Source organism: Apteryx mantelli, chromosome 8 (genome assembly GCF_036417845.1).
Source record: "Apteryx mantelli isolate bAptMan1 chromosome 8, bAptMan1.hap1, whole genome shotgun sequence".
NCBI classification, from domain to species: domain Eukaryota; kingdom Metazoa; phylum Chordata; class Aves; order Apterygiformes; family Apterygidae; genus Apteryx; species Apteryx mantelli.
In genome coordinates this window covers 25,379,823-25,402,529 of record NC_089985.1, presented here as the reverse complement: position 1 = coordinate 25,402,529, position 22,707 = coordinate 25,379,823, and the positions used below count along the sequence as shown (strand labels likewise).

Here is a 22,707-nt window from a genome sequence, read left to right as displayed (position 1 = left end):
GCGGCGGCAGGCGAGGCGAGGCGAGGCGCCCTCCGCCAAGGGCCCTGGCGGACACCGCCGCCCGGGAGCTGGCCGAGGCCGGGCCAGCCGGGACGGCCCCTGGCCGCCAAGTTTCTCAACTGGTGGCCGGGAGCGAGGCGGGCGCCGGCGAGCGGCGCCCTAACGGCCGCCCTAACGGCCGCCCGCAGCGCCCTAACGGCCGCGGGCGCCGCAGCCCGCCCTCCGCCCGCCCGGGCGGCGGCAGCGGCCACCGCTTCCCACCTGACTCCCTCCCTCCTCTCCGCCCCCCTCCTCCTCCTCTGCCCCCTCCTTTTCCCCCCCTCGCTCGCTCGCTCTCTTTTTTTTTTTCCTCCTCTTTCACTCATTCCTTTGTCTTCCCCGGGATTGGCAGGTTTTATTATTCCGCCTGAACAAGCCGGGGGCGGATTGGCTGAGGCGGGCTGACGGTGGGAGCCGAGCTGGAGTGTAGTTGGGATTTTGCTCTGTCAGTAACACATGTGTGAGGGGCAGCGGGGAAGGGAGCGAGGCGCGCACGCACACGCTCGCGCGGACACACACTCACACACGGGCGCACGCACGCAGAGCGGCCTCCTCCCGGGTCCTGCCGGCGCCGCCGCCGCCACCGGATCCGCGGCAGCAGCGCCCGCCCGGCCCCGCTCGAACTCGCCGGCTCGCCCTCTCCGCCGCGGCCGGCCGATTCCCCGTGGCGGGAGGCTCGGAGCCGCCGGCGCCCAGCGGAGGGGGCGGGGGCGGGGGGAAGCGATACAAAGTGAAGCCACATTGCCAAACTTACCCGGCGATTGCAGCAGCGAGCGGCGGCGGCGCCCTGCGTGTGCAGCTCAGCGGCAGGGACTGAGCTCTGCAGCTCCCCTCCCGGGAAGTGCGAGCTGGAGGAAGGACCCAGGCAGACGCCTCGCGTAGCAATATCTCTGTTTTTCCAGCCTGGGCTGCCACTTACTGGGCCGGGGGCTCCCTCCAGTGCTCCCGAAGCCCAGTGAGAGCGCGAGCGCCGGGTTTGCTTCTTTGCAAGGAAACCTGCTCCGTGACCCCGAGCGACGTTGCTCCCCGGCCTTTTGCAATATAGAGGGGAAGCAGGTAAGAAGTGCTGGTAATCGCTAACGTTGTTATTTCAGCGTACGTGTTTGGGCGCCCGGCCGCGGCCCCGTCCCGCGGAGCGGGGCTGCGCGGCGCGGCGCTGCGCGGGGGGGACCGCGGCCCCAGGCATTGTCGCCGTCCCCGCGTACAAAGCGCGGCGGCGGCGGCTCCGGGCTGCCCTCGCCTCGCCTCGCCTCGTCCGGCCGCTGAGGGGAGCGGGCTCTGCCCGCCGCGGTTGTGCACTGAGGGGAAGGGGCGGGGGGGACAGGGCACCCGCTTCCCCCGCAGTAAACACTATTCTGAAACAGTGGCAGAAAAGATCAAAGTGAGCTCTCTATTTCTCCCCTCTCCAATTCCCTTCCTGCCCCCCGCACGGTCTTTTGTTTCAATCCAGGAGAAATCCGGTGAATCACCTAATTAAAACCAAGACATGAATTAAGCATCCATTTTTGTACTACAAATTGCCAGCTCTCCGCTTGTCCCTCCCTTGGTCTCCATTAAAAAAACACCAGAGACGCTGTTAAAAGGGGGGGTTATTTTGCCTCTAGCTTCCAGCTCTGCTTTCTATTTCACTGACTCCTATCCCAGGACCTAAATTGCTTGGCTGTGTAATTACTAGAGTAAGCCTATTTAAGTTAAAAGCTTTTTTCCCCCAACTCTAAATGAAACTTGATGAGGGCCCGTCCTTAGTTATCAAGGGAGTCACTTTCTGGTCAGTCCTCTTGATTCATCTTTTTAGATTTAATCAGCATTAAGGTATTGCTTGTCCTTAAGAGCTTTAGCTTAATGGGGTTACTGGATGGTTTTCTCAGTGTAGCGTTTCCCATTTTATATATGTTTGCCTCCGACAAAGATGGGGTGATGTGGTAGCATGGAGTCTTTTTCTTTCTTTTAAGAAATCCGAAGTGATTTAAAGCGTAGGGAAACGGTTTAAAGACTCATAGCAGGAAATGCAGATTCATTTAGGCTGTAGCTGGAAACTGTAACAAAAGGCAATTCCTTGAACAAATGCATCAGAAATCAATTTACATAAAGGTATATGATGCGTTCGGATAAATGCAATGCTAATGGCTTTTAGAGTGGTTTTCTTTCCAAAGTCTCAGGGTTTTTGTTATAGCTTAATTGGTGCAGTTCTTCTGGTTTATTGTGCGGTCACTGGACATACCTTCAGGAACTCTTTCTGAGGAAACGTGTGTTTAAAATCGGCCTAAGTTCTCGTTCTCCTGAAGCCAAGTTGGGCCAGTGGCAGGAAAAGTTCGCCCTCGCTGCCCTGGAGGTATCAGCCTGGGCGTCCTCAGCAGATAGCCAGATGCCTCGGTATGAGCACATACGGCTTACAAAGGACAAAGACAAAACATGCTGCTTAATTGGCAGTAAATAACTTGATCTTTTTATAGTATAAGTGACTAGAGGAACACCAGGAGTTTATTGGACTCTGGATTGAAGGCAACAAATTAATCGGTTTAGAGTAAGCTTTATGAATTGATTCCTATATTATCTCCGAGTTGTCCTGCTTGCATAAAGCATTTATTAGAAAGTGAAAAATGCCCTTACTCGCAGTTTTGGAGGCAGCCAGACCAACTCCAGCCTGAGCGGTGCCCTTCGTTATTCTGCTGCTTTCCTACGGTCGGTAAACTTTTTTTTTTTGAGTAACAAAGCTTTAGCGTTTAAACTGCTGATCAAGGGCAGATTAGCGAGACAAAAGTTGAGTGTGTTTGTGTAGGAAGTTAACAGGCGTCCTGAAGTTCAATGATCTATTATTCGGGCCAGTGTCCTCAGTCTGGAGTGTTTTCTCTGGGTGCTTTTTGTATCTCCAAAATAAAAATAAAAAAAATCTCGACGTCTGGACAGCCGGTTCCGAGCCCCTCGTTACCCCGCCTGGAGAGTCTCTCCTAGACTGAAAAACCAGTTTCACAACTTTTTTTTTTTTCCATTCCTCACACACTTTTTTTTTAAGCAAAACAAAACCCGGGACTGTTCCTAACTTGTGAGCTGCAGCCGCAGAGGCACAAGCGCGGAGCGGGGCCGCGCCGCGCTGCGGGGACCGCGCCGCCCCGCGCCCGCCCCGCCGCGGCCGTCCGCCCCCGCGGCCCCCTCCCCGCCGCGCCGCGCGGTGCCACCCCCGCGCTGCCCGGTCCGGGCGGCGGCCGCCCTGACCCGCCTCTGCCGCCTCTCCCGCAGGCCATGGTGAACCCCGGCGGCAGCTCGCAGCCGCCCCCGGTGACGGCGGGCTCCCTCTCGTGGAAGAGGTGCGCCGGCTGCGGGGGGAAGATCGCCGACCGCTTCCTGCTCTACGCCATGGACAGCTACTGGCACAGCCGCTGCCTCAAGTGCTCCTGCTGCCAGGCCCAGCTGGGGGACATCGGCACGTCCTGCTACACCAAGAGCGGCATGATCCTCTGCAGAAACGACTACATCAGGTGAGCGCGGGGGTGGCGCGCCCGGCCTCGGCCCCGCAGGCCTCCGGGCAGAGCCTTCCCCCTTCCCTCCCTTTTTCCCTCTCTTTCTCGTGGCTTCCGTGAAGCCCGGAGGCAGCGGGCGGCGCGGGGCTCGGCGGGCAGCGCCCCTTCCCCGGGAGCGCCGAGAGCCGGGGCAGCTCCTCGCCCCGGGCGCAGTTGCGGCTGCCAAGCGGAGGGAAGAGTTGGGGGGAGGCGGAACGACGACTGTAACTTTAAAGTGGTTTGTCAGCACAAAACAAGTCCTAACTAAAAATAAACAGCAATCAGAGAGGCTAAATTAATCTGCTTTGTTGTAGTGTCGAAGGAGAAGCGTGCATATCTGAACGGTAAATGTTAAAATCGTAGGGCTTAAATAAGGCTGTGGCAGAGGTGCTAAATAATGAAATGCCTGCCTTTAGTATCTGATTAATTATGATATTTACATAAGCACCTTTAAACTCCTTTGAGTGGAAACAGAATGACTCATTCTCTGTTCTCCTTGTGAAAGAGCTGATTAACCGTCAGTTGGAGGACCAGGGATTCTACTTATAGCCAAAAACGGTGCTAATGTTTGTCTTCACGTTGTTGCGTAGAGGCTTTGAACTGACATCTTTCCTAACTTCCAGTATAGAAAATGCAGCGGAAAGGATGGAAAGGATATGCTCTTGCTCTTTATTTCTTATCTCTTTCCTTTTCTAAGCTATTCACTTTAAATGCCGCAGATCTGGGTAGGGGAAACTAAGCCTTATTAATCTTGCATCTGTTGGGGTACAGTAAAATTATGCAGAGTATCCCCTCCAATGAGTTTTCAATATAATTAATAGAAAGAATTCATGAGGTCAGGTGCCCATAGGATCTTTTCAGGTGAACTCAAGCTACTTAAACTCATTAATTTAAAAGGAGGCATTTTGAAGGATTACACATTTAATTTGAGTAAATGGTTTGATAGACTGATGCACATGAATGCTTCAAGGAGGTGTTCTATTTCAACATTCGGTAATTAAAAAAAACAACAAAAAGCCCCATACCTTGCTGGCATAACAGAAGTGCTTAGTTAAAATGAATTGCATTTTCTTTAAATGCTTCTGACTTCTCATTTACAGTAAATATCAAGAGTTAATCCAGGCTTTTCTTTTTCCTAATGGCTGAAAAGTTCCACTTTTTCTTCAAATCAGTTGGCTACAAAATGTTACAAGTTTGTTTCTGTTGTAAAACTTGACTTCTATTTGAGATAGAAAGGTTGGCACCGTACTGAATTTCTTTAAATATGCGGAGACATCATTAGTCTGAAAGGAGTTAAGCCTTAGTTATTGTGCTAGTGCAGCCCCTGTCCTGATACATGGCTGCATCTTCAATCAATTTAGTAGAAGAAATGCAGCTCTAAACATGTTTTAGGAAATGCAGCATTAACTTCACTAGTTTTGGGGGTTATTTTTAGAGACAAATGTTAGAAAATCAGCACATGTGGGTTTTTAATGGTGCTTTTTGGTCATCATCCTAAGCAACAAGCCTAAGCCTGGCAGAATTGTAATTAAATAGTGCAGAACAGTGTTAGGGAAAGAGGCTCGTTTGAAGTGGAAAAATTGACACTACTGTTAAGATGCACTGAATAGTACAGATTCATCCCTCGACCAACACCATCAAACAAACCCACGTCTGATTACTCCTAATTAAAAAGAGAAGATGCGTCCACTGTATCCCAGAGGCAAGTTCAGGCAAGCTTATCACAATCCTCTGGTTTTGTGTTGCCAAAAATTAATACTCGTTTATTTTAATGTAGGCAATTATGAATAGGATGCTTTATCAGATGAGGTTTTTTTGAATTGATCTCCTTGTTCCATCGCTTGACTTCTCTTTGGATCTATGTAATTTGGCTTACAAAAATAACTCAGACAGATGCTTGCTGAAACTTGAACTGCACACTATACACTCAAGGTGGGGTTAGACAGCCTGGCCGTGCGAGGGCCGAGTTAACTTGGAGCTCTCCGGCTGGAAGTGGGCTTGCAGGCTTCCATGCGGGTCGTGCAAAGCCCTTTCTCGCTTGAAACGGCCTAATCTCAACATGGAGTCGATGCCACCCGTTAGGCGTGAGCCTCTCCAGTTCCCCTCTGCCAACCCCCTCTTGATTTTTCACGGGGCTGCCCCGGCCCCAGCGTGTCACAGCACGTTCGCTCCCCCAGGGCAAGAGCTGCGGGCAGGCACGGGTCCTGGCCGGCGATGCGAGGGCATGCGAGACAGCACTAACAAAACGAGGAGGAGGGTTGATCAGCCCCGCAGGTGCCAGGTGGAAGGGACTTGGCTCCTGCAGGCCAAGACCACGGGGCCATTTATTAATGAGCTTTTTAACCATCTGACGTTGTGTGTGTTTGTTGCTGTTTAAATGCACCCCCCCCCCCCCCAAAAAAAATCCACCAAACCACCAACGAATCGGCTGTAGAGCTGGGCAAGCTACAGCAGCAGCTTTCATTGAGAGCCAAGGTTCCTGGGAAAAGAGAGGGAGGTGAAAATCCCGGGCCTTTCCCTGCCTCCCCACCAGGAGAAATGCGTTTGCAGGGAGGAGAGCAGAGTGCAGCCCTCCCCAACCTTAAGATGCCAGATAAAGCAGCAGCGTGGCAGTGAATCCACACAATTAAAAGCTTTAATTAGTGTCTCCTCCATTTTCTCTTAGTTCTGATAGGTTTTATCTAATGAGATCTGGTCCCTGGCTTAGATCTGCTCGGAATGACGTGTCCGAAATGAATGAGAGCCGCGTCGCAAACAAAACATTTAATTAACAAAATTGGCCTCTAAGAGAGAGCAGGGAGTGGTGGGGAAGGCAAGGGGGGGGGCTGCCCAGGCGCGCCTTAAAGGGGCAGCGCCCGCAGCCCCTCCCCTCCGCGGGGGGCGCCCTGGGCGCAGCGCGCCCGGCCCCTTCCGCGGGGGGCGCCACGGGCCGCGCCGCTCCGCGCCGCGCCGCGCCGGAGCCCGGCCGCTGCTCCAGCCCGCCCGCAGCCGCAGTGTGCGCTGCGCCGCGCCGCGAGGGGAGGGAGGGGGCCGCCAGGCAGCGAGTTCATTTCCCTGGTAATCAGTGGCAAGCTGCTATATTCAGGGAATGCTGTCCCTTTAATTGAACAGGCTAGGTAATTAAATGGCACTTTTCCAATAGGACGTGCTAGGTAAATCTAATAGTTGGTTATTTAATATCACTTTGAAGTCTGCCCACTCAAGCACAATGACAGCACAGGAGCATGTGAACTATTAGCTAGGAAAAAAAAAAACCCAGGATCTCAAAAATTAATTAAATCGCATGCAATTTAGGGGGAACGTTTATCTTGATTTGTCATAACAGAATTAATTCAAGGCCTCCAATTCACTTGGGGGCAGATCTGTTACTCTGAATTAACCAAGCGTAATTTGGCTGTTTTTTTTTTTTTCTTCCCCTTCTCTAATGCAGCACTTGCCATTATGCACAGCCCCCCTTTTAAGTATCAATAGCTGCTGGTGCTTTTAAGGTGCTTGGTCTCTAGTTATTCTGAAGTACCTTTAATGGACTTGGCTCCAGGCGTAATTTCTGTGTTGCCTTTGTTACATTTAATATAGCTGGTGCAGAATTTAGATTAAATATAGGGAATCTACAGAAACACCAATCGCTTCTGGATTGGTAGTTTTGGATGTGCATTTCTCTTTGATAGGGCTTGGATATACGTTTGTGGGCACAAATACGTACTGTGCAGTGCAGGAATTAGAGCACTTAAATCTGTTTGCCTCCACACTTTTGAAAAGAACTTGGAATCTTCTTTTTTATTATAGTTTGCTAGAGATGTGTTTCTACAGATACCAAATTTTGAGCAGCAAAACATGAAACCGGACTGAAAATATTTCTTTCTGCCTTCGTTCCCACTCTTGTGAACATTCGGAAAAAAAATAGGAGCACTTGTGTACTTTGGGGTGTGGGGAATGCTGTGTTGGAACTACACAGTAGTTAAGGTGGCTCAGTACAACGCTGTTAAGTGTAGAAGAGCCTGCCTTGTCTGTATAGGGAACCTCTTGATGTTTGTGATTGATTGCATTGCCCAAATGTTGAAATATTAATGACCTTCTTGGACTGAGGACCCGAAGAGGAAACTGAAACCAATTCTGTCATCACAATTAAAGAGTCCCCTGGCTTTAATTAGCCTGACCTGGGGTATCTCTACCCATTGCTGCAGTTAAAGAGAAAAGAGCCCATTAAAGTCCAGTCTGAGACCGATAGCTACTTAATTGAGCACCTAAAGCCTCAAGCCTTTTAAATCAAATACTGTCCTGGACAGTCCCCCTGGTTAGATAATTAGCTCTCCAGCCTCTCAGAAACCATGTGAAACAACTTTTTTCAGTAAAGAATAGTTACAGTGCTGGACCTCCTTTACTGGTAGGAAGGAATAACATTATTCTAAGATAAAGCCTTTTTCCTGTTAATGATATTACAAAACCGTAACAGTAACAGTAACAGTAGAGAAGGAAAAACAAGCTTAACTGTCCTGGTAAATAATACAAAGTACTAGATAGCTTTAATAAGGTGGTCTAACTTTGCAAGCAATTTTTAGGAATTTCAGCAGAAGGCTGAAAGTGACTTCCCAAAACCTAGAAATGTATTGGAAGCATGGTTAGATAAAACCTAGGGTGTATGGAAAGCTTCTGGATTAGATTGACTCCACTTATTAAAATTCACAGACATTCAAGGTGTATAACCACTTCTAGTCGGAGAGACTTGTATAATAAATGAGTGCTTAAAAAAGAAAAGCAGTGCAATGAGACCGATATTCCAAAAAGCTGCATTTTTAGTTGCTGGTGCAATTGTACAGAGGGTTGTGAGAAAAAGCTGATCATGTTCATATTTTCCAGGAGAAGTAACATTATTGATTCATCTGCAGAACTTTGTATTTCTGCCCCCACTCTACCCAATAGTGCCTGTTTGGATCTTGGTTCTAGAAATGCGCCTATGTCTTGCCACCTTCCTCTTAAAGTGCTTCTTGTACACCTTTTTTTTGTGTGCCAACTTCATTACTAGTAACAGTGGAGGAAGAAAAAGGTGCATTGTAAAGCTTTGGAAGTAACCTCAATACATCACGTAACTACTCGGAACTGGTCCTGATTTAGAAGATGCCATAATAACGGACCCGCAGTTTCTAGACAGTTTAGTCCTTTTGGCTGGAGGTCCTGACAATGTATTAGTTCAGCTTTCCCTTTGTAACCACTGTGATTCTGCAAGAATGTGTCAATGTGTCGTGGATCTCAGACTAATTAGTTTTGAAATGGAGTTTTGATTGAACTCTTCAAATCGATGCTGCTGCAAAATTTGTTTCTCGGCTTCCTATTAAAAGCCATCTTAAGGGGCAGTTTTACTACTCTCTCTGTCGTTCAGTCGATACATTTAATAACAACTTACAGGCTATTTTCAATAAAGTGGCGACAGCAAATTAGTAGTTTGAACATGACAAGCCTCCTCTGCAAGCTCAGATTCTGAAAATTCAAAGCAATTATTTTTATACAGAGGCACACTGCAATCATTCAGATTACGGGTATTCTGTTGTAATGCGTCTCCTAGGTTGACACAAACAGAATTTTATGACTTTATTTGGACAGGAAAGAGATGCAAATATTAATATTTATTATGACACCAATACGCTAATTTGTAAATCCTATTACTGTGTTTTACATTGTGCAGGAAAGTGGGTCTGTGACCCTGCCAGCTAGTTCAGTTTCCTTTTCTACTGTGAAATGATTGTGGTACTCTTTATAAATATTTGTGTATATTAAAGAGAGAAGTGCAAAAGCAAATAAAGGTTTTCTAATTCTAGCTAATACAGTCTGTAAAAGTAGAACTCAATCATTATTGTATTATATTTTGAATCGATGTGTTGTGCCTTTAAATGGATTTGAAGAATTATGTATATATTTTTCTTCACCACTCTTCTGCCTATTTTCCCCTTCCCCCACTGCATGCCCCCCCCCCCCATGGCAGATGTTGTGGTCTCATTTGATTGCATAGGAAAACTGCAGTGATACAGCAAACACCCAGAGAGATATGATGACAAATGGGTCCAGATCCCGGTAAATTACTTTCTGCTCAAATCGAAATTTCATTCAGTTTGTTGCTAGCAGAGATGAAGTAATCTAAATTGTGGACTCAGGAGCAGATAGAGGGAAGTTGGAGCAAGCATTTCATTATCAAGAGAGAGAGAAGGTTAGGATGAAAGAGATGAGCAGAGGCAAATCTAAAGTGTTGACACCATGATTGAAAAGGTTAACCCATACACATTATATATCAACCTGGATAGCAGAGAGTTTCTAATGGAAACTCTGCACTGATGGAGGTTTACTGGAGTTTCAATACACTGAGCATGATGTCTTCTTAGATATACAATCAAATCCTCTTAACCCTTTTGATGACTCATATCTCAAGATATGATTAAAGTACAAAAGAGTTCTTCATATAATTTCAAGGACACAATGCATTTAAACTCCAGTCATGAATTGTATCTTTTTTTTATGATGAACCCAGTAATCTGATAAAATGTGTGTAGTACAGAATTGTTTGTGTTTCTAGAGGTGTAAGTCAATATTTCTGATTAAATCCTGTGCAACCACATCCAAGGTAGGGTGAAGCTACCAGTTGTTATACAAAAATATACTTTTTCATATTACAACCCATAAGCAAGTTGGAAGACAGGGGTCAGAAGCCTAAAATAGTTGTGTAATAAACCATTGCAGTGATGCGCAAAAATGCTTAGAGCCTCTTGTGTATTAAATTATTCATGATCATCACCTCTGTTTCAGGTTATTTGGAAATAGTGGTGCTTGCAGTGCCTGTGGACAGTCCATTCCTGCTAGCGAGCTGGTCATGAGGGCACAGGGCAATGTCTATCATCTTAAGGTGAGGGTTTTTTTTCTATATCTTTTTTAGTAGCTTATTAGTAGTGCCCTGCTTCTTTCGTATAAAATCTGCACCTGCTTATGAACAAAGTGCAAAGCAATAACTAAAAATACGAGTATATATTATAAAGCTTCCTTTAGTGTGTAGCTTTGTCCCCTCATAATCGGTAAAACTGTACTTGAGTTATGTACTGCATAGTCCCAACAGGTAAGACTAATGCCATTTTTGGAGATACTAGAAACCAAGCAGCTCCATATCTCAACTGTACTTACAGTCTCTGAAGTGTAATTTTCAAACCTGCAGCATACTTAATTTGTGCTGTAGTTTCACTTGCTGTCTCTTTCCCTTTTCAGTGTTTTACATGCTCTACCTGCCGGAATCGCCTGGTCCCAGGAGATCGGTTTCACTACATCAATGGCAGTTTATTTTGTGAACATGATAGACCTACAGCTCTCATCAATGGCCATTTGAATTCACTTCAGAGTAATCCACTACTGCCAGACCAGAAGGTGAATACTCAACAATTACTAATAAGCTTTATTAGAGCTAAATGAAGATCAATTTCTTTTCAGTCTAATAGTGGATACTCCCCACCTCCCCAAGGGGGACCTTTAAATAACTGAACTTAACGTAGTTAACTTAGGCATGAAGTATGGGGCAAAAATACTAACCCTTTAAATATGACGTATAAGATGAGTCAGTTTATTTAGGTTTGGGCATGTGGATCTGTATGGCTGTTGAACTCCTTATATATAAAAATGGAATGGAGAACATACACTGATACAAATTGTCTTAACAAAGAGAAGCATTTTATTTTATAGTTTTATAACTTTGAAATCAAGGGCTAGAAGAGTGCAGGTTACTATGGAAGGAAAATTAGATCCTTTAATATGGAAATAAATATCTTGTGAAAAGAAGGTTCCTGAATTAAGCCAATGTATTTCACTTTAATATTAAGGTTGTAGTTGAGGAAACATGCTGGGGGACCCTTTCAGAAGTATTTTCTTGTCTGTTTTATATGTCATAACTCAGATTTGAAAACCAAAATCTTATTTTCTTATCACTCCATAACACTAATAGCTCAACTAGAGATTGTACATCTTTGCCCGACAGTTCTTGGTTTCTAGTTAAATGAGTAAATTAGGAGTGTACAAATCATATAGAGAAGAAGAAGAAAAAAAATCTGATCAACAGTTGTCCTGAAACTAGATAGTTTTAGATCTATTTTAATCTCCTTAATAAGTCCTAAAGCTATGCAAGTGAGTGCATTTTGATAACTGCTGTGCCTAATTTGTAACAATTACTGTCAACCTTGAGTTAAGAGACTGTTCATTCCACCCTGGTCCAGAAAAGAGTGAATGTATGACTCTTGCACATAATTTTATTCACATCATATTTCATACTGATTATGTATTGATGACATTGATTCATTTACTCTTTACAGCGCCACTTGCATGGATATTAAATCTTATTGACCACAGATGAATTTTAATTTCAGATTGGTGATAGATTTTTCCATCAGCTCTGATAGTATATTTGACTTTTTCATCATTAACCCAGGCAATCACACAGCACTGAGTTATTGCAATGAAACAAAAAGTGCACACTTCAGTTGGTAATTCTTTATAGATTTACAATAGGAACTTCATTAATGTCTGTAAGGATCACAAAAAATAACATTTTTCTGCAAATACGAATTTGGAAGATTAAAAAAATCTGGGACAAATGCTAGGCTTATCTATTCTGTAATGTGCAGAATAATTTTTAATGCTTTTACATAGTGGATAAATATGTACAAGAAAATACAAACCGGTTTTTAATTTCCATGATTTTTTGTTGTTGTGTTGCTACATTTCAATATCCATGTTTGCTTTTTTTCTGTGCATAAATTTACTGATTAATTTTAAGTATTCTTTTGAGTCTTATACAGTGAATGTAATTACATCAAAATAAAACACGGACCTTTTTTATTTACTTAATTTGTCAATTGAGGTGACAAGAGAGAGTTGAGTACAAAAGTCATATAGTTAGGCAGAACAAAGATAATTAAGATTGGAGGAGAATGTGCAGCCTCTCCTCAAGGAAGTACAAATACAGTTAAAGATTCATAGATTTATACTGTTGTGAATTTTAATGAAACAAATCTGTAATACAGAGTAGCTAGCAGTGAATCTGTTAAACGAATATTTGTAGGTATCCCATTTCAAAATACAGGTAAAACCATTCATCTTTATACACTGCAGTAAAAAGTTTACCATTCTGAGAGAGTGGTTTATCCACTTGTCTTCTATGAATGTAAAGTTTAATGTAACTTCAAATAGGTGTCTAAATTGTCATTTAGTTTTATCAGTTTCTTACTATGCCTTAGCAAAACATAAAAATGATTTAGTTTCAATAAAAGCAGTAGACATGATGAGGAACACAGAACATGGAAAAGAGAAGTAAAATTGGATGAGGCTTGCAGAGCTCACAATTGCAGATACCTAGAAGTGGAAGCCAAATGCAGAGGAAACACTAAGCGCTGTCACTGACTATTAACTGCATTGCTACAGTCCATGATGAGGCAGATGAAGAGGTATTAAGGAGAAAATTGGGGAGAGAGATTATAGCTTTTGTTTTTCCCTTTATAATATCTCTCTAGCAAATGCTGTAAGTCTTCCTACCAGTTTTCAAAGGGGAATTGGGGAGCACCTGAACCCCAGAAAAATGAAATACAATTGAGGAAATGAGTTGGTGATTGGTAGGTTTGTCAGGTTTCTGGAGTTCTGGAAACTAAAGGGGCAGGTGCTGAAAAAGTAGTGTTTTGTGTGATGGCTTTTTAACAATATAAGGATGTAAACATCAGAAACATTTTCCAGAAAGCTGTGTTTTAGGGCCACTAATTAAAAATGTTCTTCCACTTTGACAGAGTTGACTGTAATAGGTACAATACTCTTTATTAAACATTAAAGCTCAATCAGTCTCCAGGTTATTCTGCCACTAGAGATTATAGACATAGCAGAATATTCACAGGGTTTTTTATTAAGATGAGGAGATTGAGACATACTCTGCATTAAAAAACTTTTTTGTTGCTTTTATAAAGGTGACAGTTATGAATTCACTGTTGTCTTTATATAGTTTCCAAGTTAATGTATCTTGATGACTGGTGCAGGCATAAAGGGTTGAATGACCTAACTTTATTTAAAAGGTTGATTTTTCTTTTAAGGAGGCAAATGCAGTTATGTTGGCTATTCCAAGGAGGCCTTTTGCTTCCTTGAGTCAATTCACATGTGTAAATTATAACTTCTAATCAGTTGCTGTGTATTTTGAAAAAAAACAAAAAATTATCTAAACTTGGTACTGCTTGCTTTGCAGACTGCAAACCCTTCGCGCTAGTTTGTGACGTCCTGTGCGCCAGGATGTTTGAAGGGGTTGCATTGTCCTCTGTAGAGAATTCTCTCTGGTTTTTGGCTTCAGTAGTATTTCAGTAGTTCTTGCTTGCAACAGTATTACCAGCTACTAAAAGTGTAAATTTTCCACTGGTTGACAATGTTCACAGCAAATGGTGATCTTCAGCTTCTGTACTTTTAAATAAAGTATGAGTTGGATTACGTCTCTCAGAGAAGATCTTAAAAATCTTCTAGTTTACATATCACTCAACAATTCCCTTGTAGTTACATAATTGGTGTTGTCTGTGTCCATAATAGAAGATATTTGATGCTCATTTATTAAATATGCTTGCTGGCTGCTCCCTAATCTTTGTTCTGGACAGACAAATTACCTTTCTCACACTGAGCTTCAGCTCTGGGGAATTAAACCTCCAAGCCTCTACTACTTTAATTAGCTTGAAAGTGGGGGGTTGCAGTTACTAATAGACCTCAGGCTTTTAGTAACTTAGAGAAAGGGTGAAAAAAGAACTTCCTGGGAAGCGCAAAATGTCATTTAAAAAACATAAAAATCTAATATATATTATTTCATTTTGGTAATTGCAAACAGATTGTATTTGAAGACTATGGATGATCATTTCTACTTTATCCATGAAAGTTTAGATTTTTATTGAGTTAGACACTTTTAATTATCACAATTCATTAACACCAGTGTGAAAGCACATGTTTGACTTCATATATTAAAATGTTTATGTAACATTAACTAACACACCAGATGAGGAATTTTAAATGGGGGGGAAAAATCCTGAAATATCTATATTTAGCTCTTGTGCAATGCAGCATATTAACCAAAGTTGCCTTGGGAGGATATTGGCTGTACTTCTTATTTGCTTTACACACTATTTCTTCCAATTATAAGATCATATTACTTGCTTCTTCAAAGGCATGGCATAATGTTTCTTCCCTTTTAAAAGGGGCCCAGAAAAACCACCTTATTCACTGTACAATTTGCTACCAGAAGGTACACTTATTTATTGTTGTCTTTTTTTTTCTTTGTCCACTCTTTTTAGTGAAACTGCAGAAAATATTTGCTTTTTGCTATTTGGAGTTGAAACATTAGCAGTATGAATGGATAGTGTAGAAAGCCTTAAGTCACAATCAAGTCACAGTTGGAAAGTAATCTAATAAAAAAGAGATTAGTGAATAAGGAAAAGACAAAAGCAGTCATGTTGTAGTTTCCTATCTCAAATTTAGCATTTTAGCTAAGATACCCATTTTTATTTCTTACAGGTCTGCTAAAAGGTCAGAGTAATGCAGAATGCGTGCCTTCATCTCAAATTTTGTTCATCACAGATGGATCCCATGTCTCCAAGTAGACAAGTCACCTTTGTAGCTAGCATCAATGCCAGCTCCATACCATTGCACCTTCTTTATTCTTGATTGCCCTTCCCACATTTATTGGTGTATTAAAATGACTGAATATGAACATTAAGGACTCCATGAACCTGGGCTAATGGGAGACTGTAGAGAAAATGAAAAAAGATCCACTGGAGGACATCTTTGGGGGGGCGGGTGGGGAAGATGACTAATGAAGCTAATTAAAAGAAGCATTGAAATCTGCTTTCTACCCTCATTAACAATTAGCAGGGCACTGGCCAGAGTTTGTACCCTGTGTTTTACCTTAACAACATTCTCTTTGCTCTTTGTATATTTAAGTGTTGTAAGGAAACGTGTTTCAATCAAACTGAACATGAGATAAAGGAAAGATGTGGCTTTTGTGATATTCTATCACAAACACTTTTATTGTATCTCTGTAAAATACAATGTATGTATGCATGTAAGTGTTTTTGTCCTAATGTTGCTACTTCCCATGGCAAAAAAAAAAAGAGAAAAAAGAAAAAAAAAGTCAGGCTCATAGCAGCTACTGTGTAGAAATTTTCACCTACTTCTAATTTGCTGAATGAAGAAAAATCTTTTATTTGTGATATTTTCAGAGACATTTGCTCTAGTATGGTGTATTTAAATAATAAAAAAGTAAAACAAAAACACTGAATTGAGTATGGGTTTTAGCAGTTCTGGTGCTTTTTTTTTTTTTAATACATTCAAAACATTACTCTGAAACTAAACCTTATGTAGTAATTACCTTTGAAAGTAGCTTTTTGGTTTGGAGATTTTTTTTTTTGTCTTACACCTGTAAAGAATCTGTCAAACTACTTACCCATGTCACTCTTGGCAAGGATACAGAGCACTGCTTCAAACTGATCTTTATTTTTCATTGAGATTCTTAATTCTGATAACAGCAAATATATCATAATTCATTTTGCAGTGAACTGTGGTATGTATATAGGTGTTGTGATCTCTTTCCATCCAGTTCCTTTTCACAGAATGCTCTCTGCAGGGCTGCACGTGAGCGTGAGTGTGCAAGCATGAATGTGTATGTGTATATCTAAGAGGTCAAAGAGTAAAAATAATGCAGAAAGAGATCCGTACCTTGTACCGAACACCAGAATTGAGTATTCATAAAAAGTAATACAATGGCTATTCTGATCTAAACAACATAAAGTTGTATTTGCTGTCATAAGAGATGTAACTTTTTAGTAGTGGTGATCGTAAGGAAAGAAAAGAATTTCTTGGACGACTTCTGAGAACCAGCTGATCTCAAATACAATCTGTTCTCCAGAAAAAAACAACCCCCCTCAAAACTACGAAGCCTCCTCTATGGTTGGAAAGGGAGGAAATTCGTCTAGTGGGTTTTTCCCTTCAGGTACTGACAGGTAGATAAATGCAGAATGATTTTGAGAAAAAGTCCTGACTTTTCACATTTATAGCAAGCACATTAAATGAATCTATGACCATGTTTTGTATGCTTTTGGTCAGGAAATTGCAAGCACCTAGAAGGTGCCTCTGCTGCAATTCATAACAAATCAATTTTGGTAACTATTCTACTTTTACAGGAGACTAATAAATTTTAAATACATCATGATTATATTTTCTTTTTTAATTCTGTTTTCAAGAAGGTGTTCACCGTTTAGCTTGCCTGATTATAGAGTGAGCTTCACTTATTTTTGTTGTGATGCTGATACACAAAAAGCTGATTTATAGATTTGTCTGTCTAAACAACCAACAGCAAGATTCTTTTCAGATCCTACTTCTTGACCTCTAGTATACTGGAGGTCTGCTGAATTTCTCCTTTTAACACTTCAGTGCTTGGGAAAAAATAGGACTCTTGCAGAGAAACAAAAATGACTTCATGTACAGTATCGAACATAAAAGACAAAAGAATGCTTGCATGACGTATGCAGTAATAAAAATACTGAAACTATGTATGACTTTTTAAATTAAATGCAATTACATATTTTTTTAAAGGAGTTTCTAAGCTTTTTGATCTGGCATTAAAATCTTTAGGTAGAGTCCTCCAAATTGTGCTGTTTGAATTTCTTTGAAAACACACTTGAAGTCATATGAATATGGCATTTAAGTATTAGCGAGACTGTAGACATCTTTTTATATTCTTTCAGTATAAGTACTCAAGGTACAGTATTTAAATCTAACATGTATGGATTTTTGGTTGTCCAATATAACCTAGAAGTGCTAAGAAGATAGTTAATAACTTCTAGTAAGTAATGTAGTATAGCATTTAGTGATGTAGAGGTTGAAGTTCATTAAAGGCTTTAAATAAACTATTATATGACTCGTTTGTAAAGCACAGCTACCTATTTAATAGCTTACTTTAAAAGCATTTCTTAAGTTGCAGACCTATAAGATTACAAATGTCACTCATGTTAGCATAATCCACATGCAAGTGATGAAGCCTTTGCTTTGATGTGCTAAATTGGAGGAGGACTAATGGAGCTATGAATATACAATAGAACATATTTAAGTAGTATTCTTGCTTTAGGTAAAATGCTTTCTTGAAACCAGAGGCATTTCAGACAATAAAACAGGCTCTAATGGGGATGTTAGGTGTGGATGAAAGGCTACTGGAAACACTTAGGTTTGTCCTTACGTGAAAAATCACTTTTTTTAGGAGAACTGTGAGGAAAAACACGCACTTGTTCACCTTTTATCACATGTGTTTGCTACACTGAATCTGAAATACACCCTTCTGCATTTAGTGCTGCTGAAAAGTCACACAAATAATCATTCAGTAAGAGCTTCCCTCACTTTCAAAAATGAATGCTGTTTAAAAAAAAATCAAAGGAAATATTACTAATCTGAAATCATCCTAGTGAACCTGGATAAAATGCATTGTCTGTACTGCATCTAAATGTCTCAATCATATAAATTGTCACTCTTATTAATGAAACAATTTTGTAAAAAGATTGCCCTCTAAATGGGTTTAATGTTTTTACCTATCCAGCTGTCTAGTTATGAGATTTACGCATCCTGGCAGGCAGTGGGACATTAAGCCTTTCCAAACCAAATTCTGTTTGCAACAAGATACTGTCTTTTCAGTCCTACATGATTTATCTTTAAATATTTTAACAGGTTATGCAGTATCTTATGAAATACAAAATGAGAATGTCTTACCAAAATGAAGCCTATGAAATTAAGTCACATCTTTAGAATATTAACCACCCTGTTTCCCTGTTAGTTAACACCGATAAAATTGGCAGCATCTAATTTTAGGGTAAATGCTGAAAAAAAATCAGATACTAGTGTAGTATGACTTGATATTCAGTATTGTCAGGCATTTCAGAAGGCCATTTAAGTTTAAAATTTTTATCAAATTCTTTGGCCAGTAGGTACATATCAGAAGTACAGCTCTTTGCAAGGATCTATCTTCTGAACGGCTCTATTAAAATAACATATAAAATTGAGATTGGGACATCCATGCATATAGTTTTTAAGTATTAAATTGCTTTAGTGTGAAATGGTGCGTGCTAGGTGTAATTTCACTACCTGAGCCTGCAGCACATGGAGTGCCACATAACCATCGTGGCTGCTTGTTACTTTTTAGTACCAGGTGTGTGCCTATTGTCAGTCCAGCGAAGCCACAGAAAAGCTTATTGCAATTAAATAGCAATTTGTTTCTATGAAACTGCAATTAAAGTATTACTGATCAGCCATTTTAGATTGGCAGTGCCTTGGCTGCATGCTAAGCAGTGACGCGCTCTCTTATTTCTGCGGCGAGTGATGGCGGAGCGCAGCCCACTCACCTGCATCCCTTGGCGAGAGCAGGGCCCGCGTCCCCGCCGGAGCTGCTGCTCCCAGCCCGACCGTGCTGGAGTGGCCACAAGCCGGGCTGAGCTCCACAAGCTGAACTTGCAGCTGGCGGGGCCCAGCGTGATTACTGGTTTCTGTTGCAGTGTAAGCAGGGACGTGCACGCTTCCTACTGGGGATGTTTCCAACGTCAGGCTGATTCTGCGGTGAGCGGCCGGCACGCTGTGGGCCGCGAGCCAGTAACCTGCGACAGGTCATGGCTTGTTAGAGCTGTGCAAATAGGGCTCCCAGAGCTCCCTAATCACAACTAATAAAAGGCTAGTGCAAAGCAATCAGTTACCTTATAGGTGTTTTTAATAAAAAGCAGAAGTTTATCTGACAGGCCATACTTACACGTTTGTACAGCAGGTGAGACTGTTTAATGCAATCAGCTCATCTTACCTGTGGGCAAGCTGTGGGTTCGCCGGCCTCTGCAGTCTGTGACGTCCCAAGGACACCCCGGCGCCTCCTGGGGCAGGACCCACTGGGGCCAGGCCTTGCTCATGGCTGGACATGGGTGACCTGAAATCTGAAATGCAAAGTTTGGGTGCAAATTAAAAACTTGCTTGTAAGAACCCAAAGAGGAATTAACTCTGTAGTGGTAATTCTGCTCCTTAATCATCACCAGTTCTGAGGCGCATTAGCTTCAGTTCCTGCATTTTTGCACCGCAGAGGCTGTGGACGGCCTCGCTCCCTCGCCAGTGCGGTGCCCTTGCATGGGTGGCGCGCGTGAGAGGAGCAAGTGCTGCCGGGGCATCGGGAAAGGGGCACGTGGCTGCGTAGTGCTCCTGGGGCCCCGGCGCCGCGGGGACAGCCCAGCACCCGGGCAGGCGGCGTGTCCGGTGCCCACGTGCGCTCGTGCGTCAGCTGAGCTCTGCTAATGGATCACTGTCATGTGCATGCTCTTAGCCCATGGCGAATGGGAGCAAAAATGCCTTAGCTTAAAGCTCAGTGAAAATGGCCCAGCTGACAGTCAGTAATTCACTCACCCACAGGAGGCTGGTCAGACATCTGCACCCAAGGCCTGGGGGGGGGGGGGAAATCCTGTTTACTGGAGACAGAAGAGACTGTGTTGAGGATTTCCCCCCCCCCCATGGGTATTTTTAACAAGTTAGGTTTTGTCGTGCATTTTTTAACAGCTGTTCTGTCGCTAAGGTCACAGCCGTGTTTCCGGCATGCAGGAGGCTGTGCGGGGCGGCAGCAGGCCGGGAACCTGCACGACCGCCCTGCTGCGCGGCTCGCGGTGCTTTTTGCCCTGCTCGCCTTGAGCCCGCTCCTGGGGGCACGCGAGAGCCCCGCGCTGCACGGGCCGCTCGGCGTATTACAAAGTGAGATGTTACAGAAGTTTAGCGACTGAAAACTTACGCCCAGGCCATGCCACACTGTATTCAGCCATTTCATCGCAGAGGCGAGGTGTCCGCTGACTTAAGCGTGAGCTGTGCCTGCAACAGGGCGATGCCTGGGCAGAGGCTGCTCCCGGGCGGATGCCTCAGCGGGCCCAGGCCTGAGAAGGGCTCGGGGTCACACCTGGCTCAGGACAAACCTGAGAAGGGCTTGGGGGCAAAAGACTCGCACCTGGGGAGGCTGTATCAGGTGCTGAGCAACGTCGGGAAAACCTGGGCCTAAACTTTTCTCAAATTCACCATTCAAATACAGGCCTCTTAGACTACTGTGCCATTTTTTTCCCCAGGTATATTATCACTGTTGCTTTTTTTTTTTTTATTTGCTTAATTCTGTTGCCTGAAACATTAGATGTGCACCCCAACTGACAAATACTGAGTTTGGAAATCAAAGTTTTTTGAACAATTAAAAATGTAAAAAAAATTTTTGATTTTTTTAGGACTTTTTTTGCTGCTGCACACTTAACTAAAAAGAAAAATCAAAAAACTTTTGAAACTTTTCTTCAAAATGTAGCATTAAGCTAGTTAGAGTGAAAATGGACCTTCGGAAAGGAGCGGTTATTCCCCGGCGCCAGCGAAGGTGCCCCCGGGAAGGAGGCAGTGCTGTGGCGCGGGGCGATGGCAGCGGCCCGTGGGGCCCCGCCGGTGGGACCGCCGCAGCCAGCAATGGAGCCGCTCCGGCGCCCTTACGGGAGGGAGGATGCTGGGCAACCTGAAGCAGCCGCTGCACAGCCAGGTTCCTCTGCATCTGCAACAGCTGATGTTTGTGTCTCGCGTTGTTGGAATACGCTGTTAATTACATTTTGAAATAGCCATATATTTTTTCCTCTTAGGGGATCTTACAAGCCAGCCTTGTGCTAACAGCCTCTGTGGTTTGCCGTAACCTCTCAGAATAATCATCGCTTCCATTGAACTTATGCCAGTTGTTTTGTTAAACTAAATTGAGGGAACAGGGCCTATATTCACTCTCAAAAGACAAGAGATTGCCCTGTGAGTTGGGGAAATCTTGATTGCTTACAGAAGAATAAATGAACAAGGCAGATATTAACTTTACACCTGACTTCAATTTCTTTGAGAAGCAGTGGAGACATGTCCAGTAGGAGGAAAAAAAAAAAAAACCTACCTAAAACCCATAAGCCACCCATTAATAGTGTGATTTTACTGCACTGTAAAATCATCAGCTGTTTACAGACAACAAAGGGGCAATGAATGCAGTATCTGTCCTTCATTCTTAAAAAAAAAAAAAAAAAAGTAGCTTCAAACAGCCCCAAAAGACTGAGCTGATATGCATGTGACTTGCATATTTTTGGATATCCTCTGATATTCATTCCACAGATGTATTTGATAGGTAATTATATAAGCAATATCAAGATGCCGATACAAAATACTGGAAGACTTGGGCTTTTTTACCGTAGAGCATATCCCTTGTTACTGAACTCTCATCAGACTCGGAATCTGCAGCAATCATTTGAAAGCTGCGGTTGGTATTTTTGTGCTTATGCCACATTTAAAAATTATTATTCTTGCTTCATCAGTTAGTCTTTTTAGATGGCTTGAAAAAAACATACTGCAAATGAGCTACTATTCTTATTTGTTGTTTTAAGAAGGGTAAGCACTGAAGTATTCAAATGGAACAGATTATACCTTTAATTACATCCAAACAGGATGCTGAGCTGATTTTTCTATTTTCCGTTTAATTGCTATAGTTCAAAAAGATATTGCAAATTTGTAGATGAATTATTTAAGCATAGCCTTCTGGCCTCCATGTTTACTAGAGAGCTCAGAAGACTTCCCCCCTCCCCCCAGTGAATTTAAAGGGGAAAATTGCCGCTTCCTGCTTTAAAAAAAGTTTGAATAAAAAATCTTGGGGGAGACTTTTTAGATTGACAGGTGTTTCATACTTCCCGGGCGCATCTAGTGACAGTCACGGGATTTGTCGGCATCCTCCCGGCCTGGTGGTGCCTCTGTGCCGCAGGGCAGCGACAGAGCTGCAGCCTTGCCAGCCTCCTCGTCCCAGCGCGCGGCGTTTCCCAGGTATCAGCCCTACCCACCGCCCCGGTGCTCGATGTGCTTCGTCTCAAGTCTCCTGCACACAAAACAAGAATAACGAAAGCAAACACAATTCATCACTTCTTAAACTAAATATATTTCCATTTTGTTTGCATGTGCGTGTGCATATATCATTCACCGTATATATTTAGAATATGTACTACGACATTACAGCCAGCGATAAAGCGATAAATCCTACTCGCTTACTATATGTGTTATTTGCTGCAACATTAAGCTCAGTAAGAATTTTATATGTAACTTGTAC

The 22,707-nt window shown here is 43.0% G+C and overlaps 1 protein-coding gene and 1 long non-coding RNA gene across 2 annotated transcripts; one reads left to right on the top strand and one right to left on the bottom strand.

Annotated features, from left to right (window-relative positions):
* Positions 1–492: 492 nt before the first annotated feature.
* LMO4 (LIM domain only 4) lies at positions 493–15,357 on the top strand. Its single transcript, XM_067300967.1, has 5 exons — positions 493–1,095; positions 3,277–3,515; positions 10,329–10,425; positions 10,779–10,934; positions 15,081–15,357. Exons 2-5 carry the CDS (start codon positions 3,280–3,282, stop codon positions 15,087–15,089), a joined length of 498 nt encoding a protein of 165 aa, XP_067157068.1. The 5' UTR covers positions 493–1,095; positions 3,277–3,279; the 3' UTR covers positions 15,090–15,357.
* A 3,600-nt stretch (positions 15,358–18,957) lies between these two features.
* Positions 18,958–22,474, bottom strand: LOC136992555 (uncharacterized). Its single transcript, XR_010884895.1, has 3 exons — positions 22,295–22,474; positions 19,396–19,522; positions 18,958–19,198 (listed from the first exon to the last, which is right to left on the bottom strand). It is a non-coding gene; the product is annotated as an uncharacterized lncRNA (long non-coding RNA).
* Between the last annotated feature and the right edge of the window lie 233 nt (positions 22,475–22,707).

Coding starts and splice junctions, on each gene's coding strand:
- LMO4 (XM_067300967.1), top strand. CDS start 3,280: ATGGTGAACCCCGGCGGCAGCTCGCAGCCGCCCCCGGTGACGGCGGGC. Junction 3,516..10,328: donor TGCAGAAACGACTACATCAG/GTGAGCGCGGGG, acceptor CCTCTGTTTCAG/GTTATTTGGAAATAGTGGTG. Junction 10,426..10,778: donor GCAATGTCTATCATCTTAAG/GTGAGGGTTTTT, acceptor TTCCCTTTTCAG/TGTTTTACATGCTCTACCTG.